Source organism: Mchenga conophoros, linkage group LG11, assembly GCF_057382185.1.
Source record: "Mchenga conophoros isolate Kocher_MC1m ecotype Shallow Benthic linkage group LG11, M_conophoros_male_GT1.1, whole genome shotgun sequence".
NCBI classification, from domain to species: Eukaryota; Metazoa; Chordata; class Actinopteri; order Cichliformes; family Cichlidae; genus Mchenga; species Mchenga conophoros.
This window is the reverse complement of record NC_140536.1, coordinates 26,811,176-26,829,071: the sequence shown is the minus strand read 5'-3', so window position 1 is coordinate 26,829,071 and position 17,896 is coordinate 26,811,176. Positions and strand designations below refer to the sequence as shown.

The window sequence follows — 17,896 nt, the reverse complement described above, 5'->3', positions numbered from 1 at the left end:
AGTGCCGTGTTCCAACAGGTGCCATAAAGAAAAAAAAACAACAACAAATGGCTCATATAGTCTTTATTACAGAGGCAGCAGCTACGAATGCCACACGGATCACTGGTTTTAATAATAACCCCGAAATAACCCGGTACAATAAATCTAGACAACCGTTTGGTGGCCACATCTTAAAAATCCTGCCACCTGTTATTTCGCCTTTCCGACTCCGTCCAATGGGAGTGAGCGGCAGGTCTGGAGGCGGAGAAAAGAGGGAGAGAAGTTGGAGGAGAGAGTGAGAGACAGAGTCGGAGAGACGGAGAGCCGTAGATTGAGTGTTTGTCGGTGGAGTCACATATTAAATCGCAGACTTTACAGCTCATCTGGGGACTCTTACTTCACATCCACGCCGTCGTCTTTCCCCCCCACCACCTCCTGTTTCATGCTGCTTACGTGCAGCCACAGGTTGACCGATTTATCCGAGTCACCATGGATTATTCCGCTTCATCCACTGCCGATTGCCACTGACAGGATCAAAATGGGAACGATCAATACATCACCGATGACTGGGAGAGAGACAAACTGATCTTATCAGGTGAGCGGAAGACGGAGCCATCATCAGCGGGGAAGCGACGCGCATTTTCGAGAGATAAGACCTGTGGAGGACCTATATGAAGGGAGACGAAGCGAAAAGATGATGGGATGGCCGTGACAACATGAAAAAGAAAAAGTGCTGTGGTCTGCTTTCATCCAGTCCGTGATTCGACACAACTAACCTGGGGGAAAAGGGACCGAGGCAGAAGAGGTCGGAGGTAGGTATATGGGAAACAGTCAAGGAGGAGATGGGTGGTCGTGAAGGTGTCTGGTTATATCATACTGAAAGTAGGCTGTTGTTTTGGATCAATCAGAGGATACTAAAACGCAAGCCAACTTATGGTTAACTGAGGCTTTCGCACTTCTGCTCTGATCTGGAATTATTATCCTTTAGTCTCTGAGGCTGATCTCATTTTCATAGTGTAAAGCCAGAGGATTTGCACCATCCTCCTGGCTAACAACACAGATGACATTTATGGAATAGATTGCTGGAAGCACTGTGGGATGTGAGAGAACAAGAAGACACTGGGAAACCGAGAGGGGAAGCGCTGAGAGAGGCTGACTGGGCAACTGACTCAAATGTGACTCAAGGAATAACATATTCCCCAATTATGACCACTTGTCTTCACTCTGTGTTCCCTCTTTGTCACACATCCTCAGCTTTTGGAGTTCAGTCTTCTCCCTCATTTGTTTTAACCATCCATCACAATGTTTTCCTGCTCCTTCCTTTGTTTTTTCTGTATGTCCTTCATTACCACATTACGATAAGGAACCTGTATTCTCTATCGTTTTCTCCGCGGGCCACTTTATATTTCCTCTCTTTTCTCTTCCTAGACAGGTGTGCGGCCACAGCTGTGATCATGGAGCCTCCCCCTTCTCTGAGCTTGGCTCTGCTAGGAGGGAGCGAGGATGAGGACCAGCGATTCCTCCTTCCCCTGGGCAGTATATCCCATCCGTCCACTGCTGGCGCCCAGCCAGGATCAAACCACTCCAACCACATGGGAGGATCAAGCCTCGACCGTCTAAACGGCAGCACCTCATCCCCCTCGCCCGCCACGCCCAACTTGCCCCCAGCATCTCTCCCGAAGTTACCACTTTCCTCCGCTGGAGCTCAGCCTTTGCCTCCACCCATCCCCAATGCCCTGCACCCCACCAGCACCCCACTCTCTTCCTGTCTGGGCTCACAGCACAGCCTGAGTGGGGACAACTCCCCAGTCTACAATGCCCTTTTTTACTCGTCCCATTCGCCATCCATGGAGCGGGAGAGGGACAGAGAGCGTGACAGGGACAGGGAGAGGGGGTGCAAACACAGACAGGCCAGCCCTCTGGTTCACCGTAGGGACAGTAACCCCTTCACGGAGATTGCCATGAGTTCCTGTAAGTACACAGGTGGCGTCATGAAGCCCCTGAGCCGCCTCAGCGCATCCCGGAGAAACCTAATCGAGTCAGACAGCAGCAGCGAAACCAAAGAGGGCGCCGTTTCAGCTGTTGCTGGCGCAACTGCTGCTGGGGGGCATGACCGGCAGCGAGAAGCCCCCCCTACCTGTTCGGTGACCCAGTCCTCCACCAACCAACCCCCAATTCAGAGCCCGCCAGAGATTGTGATTTCATCCAAAGAAGATTCCCCGTACCTCAGAGGAGGTTATGACATCACCGACTCCACATCCAACCAGATGTCCATCTACCACCAGAACCACGCACTAGTGGAGAGCAGGCGTTCGCAGTCAGGGAGGGGCAGCAGGCAGGGAGGAGTTGGGGCAGTGGGTACCGGGGCCAGGGGCAGCACCTCCAAGGCTCCCAAACGAAAGAACCAAAACATTGGGTATAAACTGGGGCACCGCAGGGCGCTGTTCGAGAAGAGGAAGCGGCTGAGCGACTACGCCCTGATCTTTGGAATGTTTGGCATCGTAGTCATGGTGATTGAGACAGAGCTGTCGTGGGGCGTGTACACGAAGGTGAGGGACACAAATGAGTGACACTTAAAAAGACACACCAATAAAAAGATCACTTGTGCTTAGTGCTGGGGCTGGGCCATGTGTTGAAATGTTCTAACCATCAATAAAATTAATTATTTCCTGAGTTGAAATCTTAAGGAGGCAGACCACAAAATTAGAAACATAAACTGACAGCTCTCCCTCAGAAAATACTGCCCAGAAGTCATCTAGTCGCTGATAACTGAGCGCAGTCGTTGTCTTTTGGGAAACCAAGCTGCACTCCAGCCATGTCTTAGAAAATAAGCCTGATGATGACATAGCACAGTGAAGAGGGTTACCTCAGCTCACACTTGAAAATTAATACAAGAAAGCATGCGTTAGAAACTTGGAGTGTGGACAAGCCTGTGAATTTATCAGGCAGAGGGGTCTAGAGAAAGACATTATGAAGTTCCCCTGTGGGAATTGTAGGAGCCAGTGTCTTTAGCTAAGGACTGATACTCACAATATCTTTGCCTCTGCTGCTTTAGTTTTGGCTGTTGTTTTGTTTTAATTTGTCTGTCATCAATCCCCCCAGGCTTTTAGAGGTATGACACAAAATTACCACAGTGTCACGTTAATGTAGCTGCATTGCATATGCGTAACAATTATGAAACCAGGCTGTCGTTTCCCAAAAAGTTGATTCTGTTCATCTGGACGTGGCGTTTTCAGTGGGAGAAACCTTTTGTCATATATATCTCTGGTGCTTATCTAGAATCTCCTGGGTTAACTTTGTCTTATTTGGGCTTTTTTGCCTTTTGCTTTTTTTATTATTTTATTTTACAAGCAGCCCATAAACACTGACAGGAAATGTAGGGGACAAAGAAAGAAAGAAGATTACATGTCCCAAAGGTCATCAGGCAGATTTGAACATTAGGTAGTACGATTACTGACCCTCCAAGTCACTAGGATACCCCATTTTTTACCCGGTTTAGGCGGTGCAGATGAACCTTTTAGTCACTGAATTCATGATTGCAACAACTATTGCAATGACCAAGCTTGACAGTTACTGCTTTTGGGTGATGTAATGCAAGGATGCTAAGGACATGGAGGGGGCAGATTATCAGAAGGAGGCCAGGATCTCATTTGTTTGTGTAATGGGGGGTGTAATAAGCTGAATAGGCCCCTGGCTGCTGTTCTCTGTTTATTTTGTGTGTGCGCGTGTGTGTCAGGAAGCCTCGGACCATGTTGTGCTCACCTTGCTGTGAGACACTTTTGTCCTCATTCTAGCCTCCCTTTTTTGGTCAGAGATATGACACAGGCTTTGCTTTCTTTAGTTCATAAGGTGGAAACATGACTTCTGCTTATGCAGCTTGTCATACATGGATCGCCAATGATGTGAAATAATCTGTGAGATCAGCTGAGTGCACAGATTAACAGGTAGCTTGTTAGAATAGCCCAACTGGGTGTGTTTCCCCATCTTTCTCACCCTCCTCCTGTGTTTCTGTTTGCAGTCTGCGATCTCCGGACTCTTTCTGTTAATGCCGTTGCTAGAAAAATCTCCCTGCTGTGTCTTTTCTTCTACTTTACAAAAATCACTGCTTTAGAGGTCCTTTTTTTTATTAATGAAAGTGCACGGTCTCTAATTCCCTTTCAATCCCTCCTCTTCTCTTTTATTCTCTTCTGTCTGCCTTTTCTTTCTTTTTTCCCCTGAAGGAGATGGCAGAGACTTATGCCCTCTTTTTCTGCCTGGGCCTTTTCTATTTCAACTCCACGCCTGTCTCTTTGTCCTGTTTTCTTCATTCCTTTCTTTCTTTCTTTTTTTTTTTCCTCCTTCACTATCTCTCTCCCTCTGCTCCGCTGCTCTTCCAGTGGGCGTCAAACTGGGGGAGTGTGATCGGAAGAGAGAAGCGGCTGGGTGAGAATGAAAGTCTGTGGAAGGAGAGAAAAAAAGGAAAAAGGCGATAATGAAAAGCCTGAATTAGGTTCTTAAGCTACAATCAATTTAGCCCTCATCTCAAACAGGCTGCGTTATCTATCAATACGAATCAATGGACTGAGTGAATTCGAGCAGGGTAATCAAAGTGTTTGTCAGCACTCTCACCATATTAATTAATTTCTGATCATCAGGGCATATTGGGGGGAAAACAAATCGTATATGAAATGTAGCAAAACATCGCGGTCTGTCTTCAGCATCTTGCATTTCTAAAGAGAGAATCCAGAGAGTTAAGTGTGCATCAAAATTCATCTTAAATGGAGACTGTAAAATTTTCTGTCTTCTTTATGGCTGCGTATTTGGTTTGACTCCAACAGACACTGGAGTCCCATCAGACAGCTAAAACCCTCACTTAGATAATTGAGGTGGATAGAAGCCTGCTGGCTGTTGTGGAAAAAAAAATGGATTGAGATCCCGAGGATGAAAGAACAATCGTGCTGGGAAGATGAATGGGTGGAAGGAGGAGAGGTTCGCGCGCTGCTTTAAACGAGTCTAGGGGGCGAGGTTTGAGTGATTTCTTCCATTGATTATTGATAATCACACCCACGCACATGCACCGTGCACCTCCGCATACACATGCTGTGCAAACTGCTTTATTGAAAATGGATGCTGCCTTTCAGAGAAGCCATCCTTGAGAGCTCGTGTTGAAATACGATCGGTTAAGATCATTCGTCATAGATTGAAAATATATAATGCACGTGTATAAATATAGCCTCTTAATGGCTCCTTTAGGTCTCCCTTCTTTGACAATGGCTACAAAGCAAATGTCACTGTATACTGATCAGTCTGTGTAGCTCTACCTAAGCTTCTGCACTTTTTTTCTGAAGGTCCAGCTGCTCTAGCTTTTCTCCCAAAAATAGAGATGAAGAATAAGAATGGAACCAAACAGAGTTGGCTGGATTGTGTGGAGCGTGCATGTTTCTGTGTGTTGGAAGGGTAAATGGAGAGAGGTTAACTGAGGAGGACACAGTGTTTCGTGACTGTGGGTATTGTGAGTAAGCTATATTCCTGTGCAGAAACAGCACAAACCCTATCAGCACACATCTAAGACTTTTCCATTCATTGCTGTGCAGCCTCTATCTTCAGTTATCAGCCTTTGCAATTTAAGTTAAGTTCAAGTCCATGATGAAGGCCACTTCTGTAGGACAAAGTTTGATTGCAGATAAAAATTATTATCTTGTACAGCCTTCAGCGCTCTAAGGCACAGCTGTAAATTCCTGCATTGTAAATATTCAGGCACGGTTGTTGAGCCTAGATAGATTATGTAGAGAGAATATTAAATGATGAAATAATTCATGAATGTGAAATAATTTAATTTTTGGCTCATGGTGACTTTTTGCCCAAAAGGCTTCAAAGAAAAAACCTGAGCCTTTAATTTGTTGTCATGCATTTTTAACTCTGCATGTTCTGTGACCTCTCCTCATGATCAGTGTCACTGCCACACACCCAGGATCGTGACATGTCAAAATGTTAACAGCAGTGTGAGGACAGCCTTCTATATGCTTCTATTATTATTTTGATGAGGAACAGGGGGTCCTGGTCTGACACGTGTCTCTGTCTGAGAATAACTGGGGCCCTTGGACACTTGGGACCTTAGCATGTGGGCTGTCACAGTCAGATCAATAGATCTTTCACAGAGGCTCACATAGCTCCTCGGGGCCAAGCTCCAAGCCACATTTCAGGCTTGCAACGCTGCTATTCTGAGGCGATGCCCTGCAGTTGTTGACTTCACCTGTCACACTATCAATGCGTGCATTTGGCATGTGTGAGGGTATCAAGTGTGAGTATGTACCCTCTGTCTGCTTCTCAACACAAGCATCAGCAATGCTGCCTCCTATTTCCCCTTTGCTTCCTCGATTCCTTCCTTCCTTTCACTGTCAGAGAAAGTCCCTCCGTTGGCGAGTCTTAAATATGCCTCCATCCCCCCACGAGAGTCATTGCCTTCTCAGCAGCCTTAAAACCTCTTCCTCAGTCCCTCCGCAGCACCACCATCCCTCCCGTTCTGCCCTCGCTCTGCTATCTCTGACATTTACTGGTAGACCTTTCTGCACATTTTCTCTGTTGGTCCACTTACAGTGGCTGCACGCTGCTTTAGAGACAGTACATGAGGTCGATCAGGGAATTAAACTCCCACCATATTCTCTAAAGAAGCTATCAGCCATCTCTGCATTTTTGTGCAACTGCACCTACTCTCCTTCTCAACCTTCTCCCTTTTCCTTCAGTCCACACTGCCTTCATCTTCTAGATCACAGACTTCTAAGCGACTGTAGATCCCAGAGGTCCTACAACTAACAGGTACAAATATGCTTGTTTGAGCATAACAAGGCTAAGCAACCTCTGGCTGTATGTGGAAGTGCTGGTACTTACATGGTTATGTTAAAACTTGTGTGCTCTGATGGTAAACATTCACGTCACAGGGTCTCCTCTGTGTACACACACACATATGGAGTGTGTGTCTTTATGTATTTAGCTCTGTCACGTTAGTACCCATGGATGCACCTGCTAATGTGTGTGTGTCCACATCTCCCTTTGTCTGGATTTAATTGAGTGTGTATGGCCGTAATGGTGTATGCCGATGTGCATTCGAGTGTATGCGTATGGTGCGTGTGTGTGTGTTTACCCTGGAAGGGTGACATCGCTTCTGTCTATTGCCTGTTTCCCTGGAGACTGATTGCAAGAAGGCATCACTCTGACAGGGAGAGACCCCCAAGGCTAAGGCATTACATCACACGCAGACACATGTGCACACACGCACATACTCATTACAACCGCGTGGTAAGTGACACGTATTTTCTCTCATGTCTGTGTCAATAAGGTTGAGGTAGGGGCAATTGGGGGAAACCCTCTAGATACTACCTGTCTGTGTTTGTGTGTGTGTCTCCCTGCTAATTGAACTAAAGAAGCTCAAAAAGCTCATTATCCCTGCATGTTGTCCACAGAGCCAGTGATCAATATACGCTAATCACACACTTATGCACAGCTGGCTAAGAAAGAAAGGAAAAAGAAGAAACACAAGCATATGTAAGTTGTATTTCCAACAAAGGAGCACCAAAGAGCCAATCATCAGCTTCAAAACAGCCAAACCAGGAATCATGTCAGTCAGTCTGGGCCCTGTTAACATACGCAGGATATCTTTCTGTTATCTGGCTTCACTTACACTAACATTGGCAATCAGGCTAAGCGGTCACACTAGTGACAGTGCTTATTGACTCAATTATCAACCTAGCTTCGAGCACGTTCACATGAAAGAGTGCCATTAGTAGCATCTGACCAATCACAAACATGGATGCGTGAACTGGCAGCAGAGCGCCTGGTTTTACAAAAGATAAAAATATAATAATACAAAAATCTGAAGACGTTAAACACACAGTGCAGATTGAAACCGTCGCGGTAGTTGAAGGCAAATCAGCATGAGCATGAGTGTCTGCAGCAGGAGAAGCACTGAACTGTAGACGAGACTTAAATAGTGCTGTATGCACGTGCGAGTGTTTTAACTGCTTTAGTCGGTAATGAATGCTCGGTCATTAGGGCACAGGACAATCTGTGTTATTCCACCAAAGTAATATTGAGATGTGCATGAGATAGTTTTAGTGTGTATTTTTTCTGCTGCAGCCCTGGTGCAGTTTAAGGCTCTGAGAGTAGCCGAAAGACTAAATATAAAAACAAATTCAGTGTAGGAAAATACAATTGTTTCATCTAAGAATCTTCGAATTCTTATTGAATTTTATCAGAGAAACAAAGACTTTAGACACTGTTAAAAAACTGCAGACCCTCATGTTATCCTTCCACAGAGTCCAAGAATGGTGACATTACTTTGTAGGTGGTGATTTTATACCTCTTGATTTATAATCTTGAACATCGTTGTATTTTTACTCAGTTGTATATAGTATTTGTATTTGTATTCTATTTTTATCTTATTGTATATTTATTTTATTTTATTCTACTGTATATAGTATTTTATTTTATTCTATTCTGTACAGTTGTGTACTGTATTTATTCTTATTGTATTCTAATTTTTGCCTCATAACTTTTGCACTGTCCACTTCCTGCTGTGACAAAACAAATTTCCCACGTGTGGGACTAATAAAGGTTATCTTATCTTATAACCCGCTCCAGAACAGGTCATATCAGCAGCAGAAGTTACCATGACGATGTCCCCCAGTAGCAACTGAACCACTTTTTTAATACTGAAAACCCCGAGTTACATTTTGAAGTTACCTGGATAAGCCCAAATCATGCTTCCCAGTTTTTGCAGAGATGGACGCACAGTTCATTTTCACAACTGTTTAAAAAAAGTCCTTAATTTAAATTGGTGTATTAAACCAAATGTGTGCACATTTTGGAAGTTTGCTTACTTCTGTAAGCTTGAAGACTCAATGGACTGTTTTTACTTAGAAAACCTTAATTTAGCCATGCTGAGTTCATTATTTAACTGTTTAGGCTTTGATTATGGTGGATGTGCAGTGCGGTTTCTAGTATCCATGTGGCTAAAAACAGTGTATTAAATAACCTCTATAACTAAGTCTTCTGCAGCCATTAATGAAGTTCAGTCATTGTTGTTGGTGGGATGGGCCAGAGGCATCGAATAATGTTAGCACCGTGGATTGAGCCATAAATTTAGCTGTAATCTTGTGTATAGTAAAAGTAGAACATGCAGGGAGTTTTTTAACACCTTATTTTGAGACTATTTACCAAACTTTTTTTTATCTGCTTTGTCTGTTTTCATCACATTTGAATGGTGTTTTATGTCCCAGTGGCCATTGAAGTAAAAGTCATGCCTCTCCCTGTTTTATTACGCAGTTATACAGGCTTATTGACCTAAAACAGTCAGATGCACAAGATATGGTCTATATGAACCATATCAGCCACTTTTGTGTGGGACGGTGAAGTGTTAGGTTAACATTCACCCATTTTTTTTATCAACGCTGTTATCTCTGAGGTCAAAATGCTTCTATGTTTATGTTCCAGTTTCCTAAACTGTGCTTGTCCAGGATGAGGGTAAAGCGCAGCCTAACCCGAAACAGGTCACAGGTGACTCTATGAATGTTAAGAGGTTAAGTGCGACACAGAAAATTTCCCTTCAGCTTGCATATATGATTTGTGGTAGGGAGCTGCATGCTGTTTCCATAGATGAGCACCGCTAAAGCACAGGTGTTACTAAGAGCATTTGCAATGATTGCACTTTTCTCAGGTCTCACTATAAGCGATGGCAGTGTGTTATTGAGCCTACAGTAAAAGTACTATTAAAACTAAAGCAGCCAAATGAAATTCAGCCATTTATCACTTTTTTTTAAATGAATTACACCTGTGTTTGCACATTGCTCGTTGCCTGGCAACCCCACTGTGACAAAAATCCAGTTGGTGTTATTCATCACGAAATCACTTGATGAGCATGTAACTCAATAAACAATTAATCCTTACATTTCTGTTTATGAGCAGATTAAACCTTAAATGCATTGCTTTTCTCTAACCAGCAATCCAGCACCAATACGAGGCAGGTTAAGCCACGTATCAATATCATTCTGCTTGCAAACATAATTTAAAATAACAATACCAAATAAAGTTGAAGTCTGTTTTGATCATTTGTTTCTACAGGCAGCCTACTCCGTCATATGCTGTTGTAACAAAATCCTTTTGGAAGCAAGTTTCACCAATCAGCACCTGTCTTATTAACGCAGCTGGGAAGTTACTTCGTCTTAAAAAGATTCAGACCAAATCGAGATGAATCAGAAGAGGCGTTGCCAACACATTACAATCGACTTTTATTTCAAGTTAAACTGAACAAAAACTAGCAAACAATCCCGAATATGTCCTCAAATGAATTCAATTAAAGTGAAACTTTTCATTTTTAGATTTTGTTGTACTACACACACTTCGACACACTTAATGTTTACAGTACGCCAAGAAAAACTACGACTTTGCAACATGTAGACATTCCTGCTACCACACAGAAACTGATCCTCGACTATTAGCTGGGGTCAGTGAATTAACATGATTGGTTCATTTGTTTCCTGATAAAGGTGATTGGCTCTTTGGAGGGAGTGGTAGCATCATTGTATTCAGCACTCTTTGAGTGGCATGTCTCTCTCATATAAGGTCTGTAACACTGTATGGACTGGGATCTACAATCCAAAATTAGTCAGCACAGATTTACTTTTTATTGGAGAAAAAAATGGAAAAATGAACAAAGCTTTTTGTCATTTATGAAATTTCTACTACAGGACATTAATGAAAAAAAAAAAACACTTTGAAGAAAACAAGGAAGCTGAGAGCTTAATTGAATTACATGATTTAATTAGACAGGGTGTAATATTGTCTCATGGTATATATATTTAAGGATTAAACAAATCGTAGGTAAGGAAAGAAAGCCGTCAGGACACGCCCAGAAATTTCCCTGCACATAATCCGCCTGTGAAACCGCAGCTTGTCATTAATTAGTGAGTGCTAGAGGTGCCGGCAGGTGGGAGCTTTTTGAACTTTGGACAGACCATTACAGTCGTTTCCCCCACTGCTTCCAGCCTTCACGCTAAGCTGCTCTCTCAGCAAGATAGCAAACATTTTCCAAGTGGCAGAAAGTTAACTTGTTCCAGAAACATCACAGTTTCAAAGCTTTTTAACTTTTTTAATTAAGGCACAAGTCCTGCTTGTTGTAAGGAATCATGTGATGTAAAGTTCATCATCGACCCATGTCTGCAAATATGTGCACAGGCTCTAGAAGTCGAAAGGAGCGCGCATGCACAGAGTACAGACTGTAGCGCGTGTGCAGTACGTGCGTGCCGTCAAGCCTGCATCCCACCAGTTTCGCATCTGCACTGACATTAAAGTGAAGCTGCTTTTGTCTATAAAGACTTTAATGCTGGCGCATTCATTTATAATGCAAACACTTGAATCAAAAGGTGGCACTAAAAACTAATAGACCCATGCCAGCCTGTTAGAGTTTAAAAAAATCATGACTGTAAAAAAGCTGAAATGAACAGAAGGCGCGCCAGTAGGCGCATATATCTCCTTTTTGCAGTTAAGTTATTCACTATACAGGTGGAATAAGTGAAGTGCAAACAGGCAAACAAAATGCTTTTGACAGTGTAATGAGACAACTGTCAAAAAATCCCAACGACCAACAGAGTGCTGGGTGTAAACGAAGAAAACGAGAAGGGAGACCGTAGAGAGAGAGAGAGAAGGGGGACGTAATCTCCCATCACATTGCAATTCACTAGTGTGACTGTGTTTAAACAGATATGGTGCTGAAAGCCAAGAGTGAAACCAGCATTTTTCTCATTAGCACAACAATGTTGGCTTCCTTTGCACCTAGTTTGCTTCAGTGGGTACAAATGAGATGTTAGCAACAGTGGAGAAGGAGACCGAGACAAGACAAGCAAGCACAAGCAAATAAAGACAGAAAGACAACAGCTTCGGGTAAGCTGATAGAGGAAATCAGTGCGAGGCAAAGCTAGATATTTTCCCAGTGTTGTGCGCTGGCTCATAAATGCACTGACATGAGTGACAAATGTGAATACATCCATACAGCATGTGCATTTTAGTGTATTATATGAACGGCGGAAGGGGAACCCAGCCTCAGATTCATTCTCAGATTGCTCTAATTACAGTCAACAGAGGAGCACGTCAGTGTGTATTAACCAACTAGACTCTGTGCGTGCTTCTGTGTGTTTGTTTGACATTGAATTAATACCATTAAGGCCACGAAGCATAGACAGAGACCCTAAATAAACACAATAACACACTAACACACTCTATTTTCCAGCAGGCTGAGTTGCAATATATATTCATGAACCCAAAATGCAATGTGGATTCTGTCTAATAACACCACGGAGGAAAGACTGAGTAATATGTGACTAAACTCAGAGTGCAGACCCGGATTAAAGAGTGGTGATTAATGCTCAACAGTCTCCCACTTTACCCCCAACCTACCGCCTAAGTCTTAAGGTGGCTCAGGTCTTTCCTGGCGGAGGACATAAGGCTGTTGCGCTCGGTGTGTGACCTTGCTGGTCCCGCCAATGTGCTTTGAGTTTCTTATTTTTTCTTTTGATGTGCGTGTGTCTATTCAATTGTGCATTTCAAAACACAGACCTTGAGCTGATGTGGACAAATGAGTCGGATTGGCAAGCTTTATTTTAAAGAATTAGAAAATGAATCAAGCTGACCGGTTTGTTTGAGTTTCTGAGCTTTTGCTTTTATGTGCTGATTTTTTATTTTTATTTTTGCCTTTGAAACGGAGCATTTGCAATGAATGAAAATGTAATGAATTCCTTAAACCCATCCAGTGTACTGCTATGAAACAAATGCAATTTCTGATAAAAGGTCATACACTTAAAACTTGTTTAACTGGTGACGGATGAAAAGGAAGCGTGAAAGCAGTGTAGTTTGATCTGAAGCTTATGAAGTTTTTATAGGTTTAGTAAGTCTGTGGATCTGCATTTAATACTGTTAGCAAATGTACACTGAAATCTTTCTTTCTCACATTCATCCACTGATTCATTCCTGTATTTACGTTATATTAACACAACCAGATACGTCATTATCAGTATAGATGTATTCTCCAATGGACGACCAGACTCTCCGGAGAGCAGCTAACAAATTAATCGAATGCACTTTCCCCTTTGAATCTCTTTGTGTAGATCAGATGTGTGTAGCCCAGTGTATTCTGACCAAATGTACAAATGTGTTGTGTACCTGTGTGCAAAAATGCGTATGATAGCTCACGTAAGTGTTGCTGCTCTCGCAGTGTGAAAGGTGAGGGGGTTAGAGAAGCCAAATAAGTGCTATGAGTCGTATTGATTGGAAGATACTGGGCGTTGATTATAAGCCCTGTGAAACCAGACAAGGAGTTAACGCTCGACTGCAGAAAGATATTGATAGGCGAAAAGCAACCATTCAACTTCTGTTCTTTGAAACTGGCTTTTGTTTTGTCTTTGCTGAGAAATTGCAACAACAGTGCTGATGCTATTTTAGCAAAGGAGTGAGAGAGGAGTGAGTGAGTGGGACATCTGTGAAACCAGCCTAGTGACTGAGTCTGGACATTCAAGTTTTTTTTAAGACTGTTGTTTTAGGTGAAGCAGACTGAACTGAGTGGAAATAAAATCAGTGTAAAATCAAACACACAGCTAATATAAAACATTTTTCAAGGATCAGGATTTGGGCTTAGTTACAGAAGAGGTTCTTTCACTTGGTTCCAGTGAACCAAACTCTTAATGCTTCAGCATAACAAGACATTTTGGACAATTTCATGCTCTTAACTTTGTGGGAGCAGTTTGGTGATGGCTGTTCTTGCTGTTCCAACATGACTGTGCACCAGTGCACAAACCAAGGTCCATGGACATGGATGAGATGTTTTTCTTATTTTTTGTTTTGTATGTATGCATGCACACCTGTTCAACTGCTCATTAACATAAATATCAGCCAATCATGTGGCTGCAGCTAAATGCATTTAAGCATGTAGACATGTACTCATAAAAGACAGGCTGAGGTTTAAACTGAACATCGTGGGGAAGAAAAGAAATTGATGTGACTTTGAGTGGCACGATTGTTTTTATCACACAGTATTTGAAAAACTGCTGATCTTTTGGGATTTTCCTACATACATCTGTAGGGTTTACAGAGAATGGTTTGAAAAAGAAAACAGCCAGTTAGCAGCAGTTTGGACAATAGAAGAAAAACATAGCCTGGTCTGATGAGTTTTGATTTCTGCTTTGACATTTGGATGGTAGGGTCATTCGATTGTCACAAACAGCATAACTGTATGGATCCATCCTGCCTTGCATCAGTGGCTCAGGCTGCTGGTATTGCTGCTGACCATGTCCATCCCTTTATGACCACAGTGTACCCATCTTCAGAGGGCTCCTTCCAGGAGGATAATGCACCATGTCAAAAAGCGCAAATCATTAGAAATACCGGTTTCTGGAACACAGAAAGGAGTTCAATGTACTCAAATGAACTCCACAGTGAACAGATTTCAATCCAATAGAGCCCCTTTGGGATGTGGTAGAACAGGAGATCCACATTGTGAATGTGCATGTGTGATGTTATCATTGTAATATGGAGCAAAATGTGTTTCCAGCACCTTGCTGGGTCTATGCCGTGAAGAATTAAGGCAGTTCTGAAGGCAAAAGAGGTCCAACCCAGTATGAAGTGGGTCTGAGTGTATATATAAACTCACCGGCCACTTCATTAGTAAGATTTGCTGTGGAAATTCTCCCCGTTTCTGATGCTAACTTTGAATTAACACGTTGAAGTGCTTAAACACTTTTTTGACTGCACTGTGCTAAGTGTTGTGGAGGGGAATTATGGTGTGGGGCTGTTTTTCAGGGTTTGGGCTTAGTGTATGAAGAGTTCCTTTCACTTAGTTCCAGTAATACAAACTCTTAATACGTCAGCATACCAAGACATTTTGGACAATTTCATGCTCCTAACATTGCAGGAATTTGGGGATGACCCCTTCTTGTTCCAACATGATTGAGCACCAGTGCACTAAGCAAGGTCCATGAAGACATGGGTGAGCGACTTTGGTGTGGAAGAACCTCATTGGCCTGCATAGTCCTAACCTCAACCTGATAAAACACCTTTGGGATGAAGTAGAGCGGAAACTGTGAACCCATCAGTGTCTGACCTCACAGTAGAATGGTCAAAAATTCCTACAAACACACCCATAAACCTTGTGGAAACTCTTTCCAGAAGAGTTTAAGCTGTTGTAGCTTCAAAGGGTAGGCCGACATCATATTACACCGTATGGCTTAAGAGTGGCATGTCACGCACGTGAAGACAAACAAGCGACAAACATCCATTGTTTCAGACAATAGATGAACCAAGAGACGGCACCACAGCCCAGCATCAGATTAATACGTATTACTTTGAACTGTGAATCATGCTGCCAAACATAAAAACATACAGAGTTGGAAATAGTCATAGCTCCCCTCTTAATCAGAGGGGAGCTATAACCTTGTTCATGCAAAAGTTCACCTTGTTCATGCAAAACTAAATTTTGATGGCATCTCTTGTTGTAGCAGGTACCAAACTAGTTTTGTGACTGAAAAGCATGTTTAGTTTTCAAAATATCCCATGCCTATGGATGCACTCTGCACTATTAAAAATCACAATAGCAGTAGCACATACTCACACAGCCTTGTACGTGTTATAACTACCCCTTACTTTTTATGAAGATCAACATCCATAGTTAGTTTAAATGTTAAATAATTTTCTTCCTATTCAACCATTAAACATTTCAGTCTCAAAAAACTGCATCCAAATATGCACATCGCTCACTATAATAATATAAGCAGTATAAGTAATAATATAAGTATAATAATATAAGGCTATGTAATAATATAAGGCTAATTGTGTGTGCATGTGTGTGCGTGCCAGTCTGTGTGTGCTTTAGCAGAGGTCAGTGCGAGGTCGTTCCTGCATGCTACGTATTGCTAGTCAAGATGACTGTTCGTGGCAGGTCAGAATGACCCTCAGGCCACGGAGAAATGTCCCGGCGCTCCCGAGGGGCTGTTAGCGTGTGTTGTCGTCCGTCATTGTACTCTGAATATTAAACCAACCGTCATGGCAAAGTCAATCTGTGCATATTACATTTGTGCTCTAATGTCGTGTCTCCAATGATAAGTGTTTCAATTTTCTCTCTACAGAGCTCCATGTACTCTCTGGCCCTGAAGTGTCTGATCAGCCTGTCCACTGTCATCCTGCTGGGGCTCATCATTGCTTACCACGCGCGGGAGGTTCAGGTAAAACATATGTGCATGTGTTGTGTCTCGCTTTACTGATCCAGACAAAAAGATGAAGTTAAAATTAAAAAAAATCACACACACATAGCAGACTGTAATACAACAAGTTGCTATTAAATCTCTGGGTAGGCAATATCTCTTTTGCACTACTGGACAAAGAAAATCCATGATAACCTTTCTGCATATTGTGATTCAAATTAAGAGGGAACCAGACGTCTGCACCTCCCCTGGGCTTTGCTTCCGGGCTTTAGAAAATTTAGCTCATAATGCCAGCCTTTGGTCAACAAAGGGAGTCTGACAAATGAAGGTTTGTACCCCTTAAACCTGCACTTTTTTCTACTGGCCGGCTGGGGGCAACCCCTCAGGTCACAAAAAGAAGCCTGATTTTTATTGCAACATACAACAAAACAAAACTCCTTTCTTTATTTACAGCCTCAGTAAACACATTCTAATGAGTGGCGTCAAGTCTTATTTTGTAATTTATGGTCCAATTTAGAGTAAAGTAGTCAGTCTGGAGCATCCTCAGTTCTCACTCAGATATGTCTTTTACATACAGTCTGAGGTCTCTTCAGGACAGACGGAGTGACTTGTGTAAGATGTTATAAAAACCTAAGAAATCCAAGGATGGAAATAAGATGTGATGCAGTGGGTTAGGCAGAGAGCTGTCAGTTTGGAGACCAGGGGTTGAATCCTCTGTGACGCCAATAGCATATGATGAGCCCATGCACGGGTGTCTAGTTTAAAGTTCAGGCATTTTTTTTTCTTTTTCTAAATTTCTACATTTTAGAATCTGGGAAGTTCCTGAAACGGCAGCTATGTTTATTGTGTTTCTCTTTAGGAGTGTTTTCTTGTGAGCCTCATCTGTGCTCTGTCCAAATTGTACACATTATGTTATCATCCCTTAGCCCTCTGAGACAGAGGGACCCAGATGTGTGTCGAATCCAGCCAATTAATGGCATTAATGACAGTCTTTGTGGGATCAACAAAACAGTCTTTGCGTGAAGTACATACACACTGAATGTTAAATACATATTCAGCCAATTACAGCCCTGTCATTCAATAGCTGCACAAAAAGCACAAATAAATATGCAAACACTCACACACGAGTCACACAAACACAGCCTTACAACCCCTTGTAAGTTTGAAATGATCAATCAGAAAGGCTTTCATGCTTCATGATATCTGTTTTGCTGTTTTGTCATTTTACTAATACAATGGTAGCAAAGTCATTTAGCCGGGGATTTCATCCGAAGCCATTTGCAATCGATGTGCATTGACTATTTATGGGAGCCTTGCGGGAATCAGACCCAATGAATACCCCCACACCAGCTATTACACCCACCAACGAAACCACGGAGCCACACTCATCCATCTAACGATGTGCTGGTTTAATGCTGTGATTTTTTTTATTACATCACAGCTTGGCTGTTGCTGGAAATGTCTATTAAAGTTCTGCTCTGAGGTTCAGGCTCTCCGTTCGCAGATCGATAACTGCTCGGTGATTTTTTATTCACTGTCGTACACAGGCACTGATAGGCTGGTAATTAGTCTTGGACAGTATTAAGAAGCCAGAACAGTGCGCGGAAGTGGTGCGAGTGAATAAACGTAGATGCGGTTTAGCGTTCATTGATAAAAGACCCTTCGTTTCTGCTCACAAATGTGTTGTCTCATTCACATAC

The 17,896-nt window shown here is 42.7% G+C and overlaps 1 protein-coding gene across 1 annotated transcript in view; it reads left to right on the top strand.

Moving 5' to 3' along the window:
• Positions 1 to 288: 288 nt before the first annotated feature.
• The window catches only part of kcnn3 (potassium intermediate/small conductance calcium-activated channel, subfamily N, member 3), a 64,520-nt gene continuing 46,912 nt past the window's right edge, over positions 289 to 17,896 (top strand). Inside the window, exons 1-3 of the mRNA XM_085292032.1 lie at positions 289 to 791; positions 1,408 to 2,528; positions 16,122 to 16,217. Coding sequence (XP_085148158.1) covers positions 1,434 to 2,528; positions 16,122 to 16,217 — 1,191 coding nt within the window. The 5' untranslated portion in view covers positions 289 to 791; positions 1,408 to 1,433. The remainder of the gene's footprint in view (positions 792 to 1,407; positions 2,529 to 16,121; positions 16,218 to 17,896) is intronic.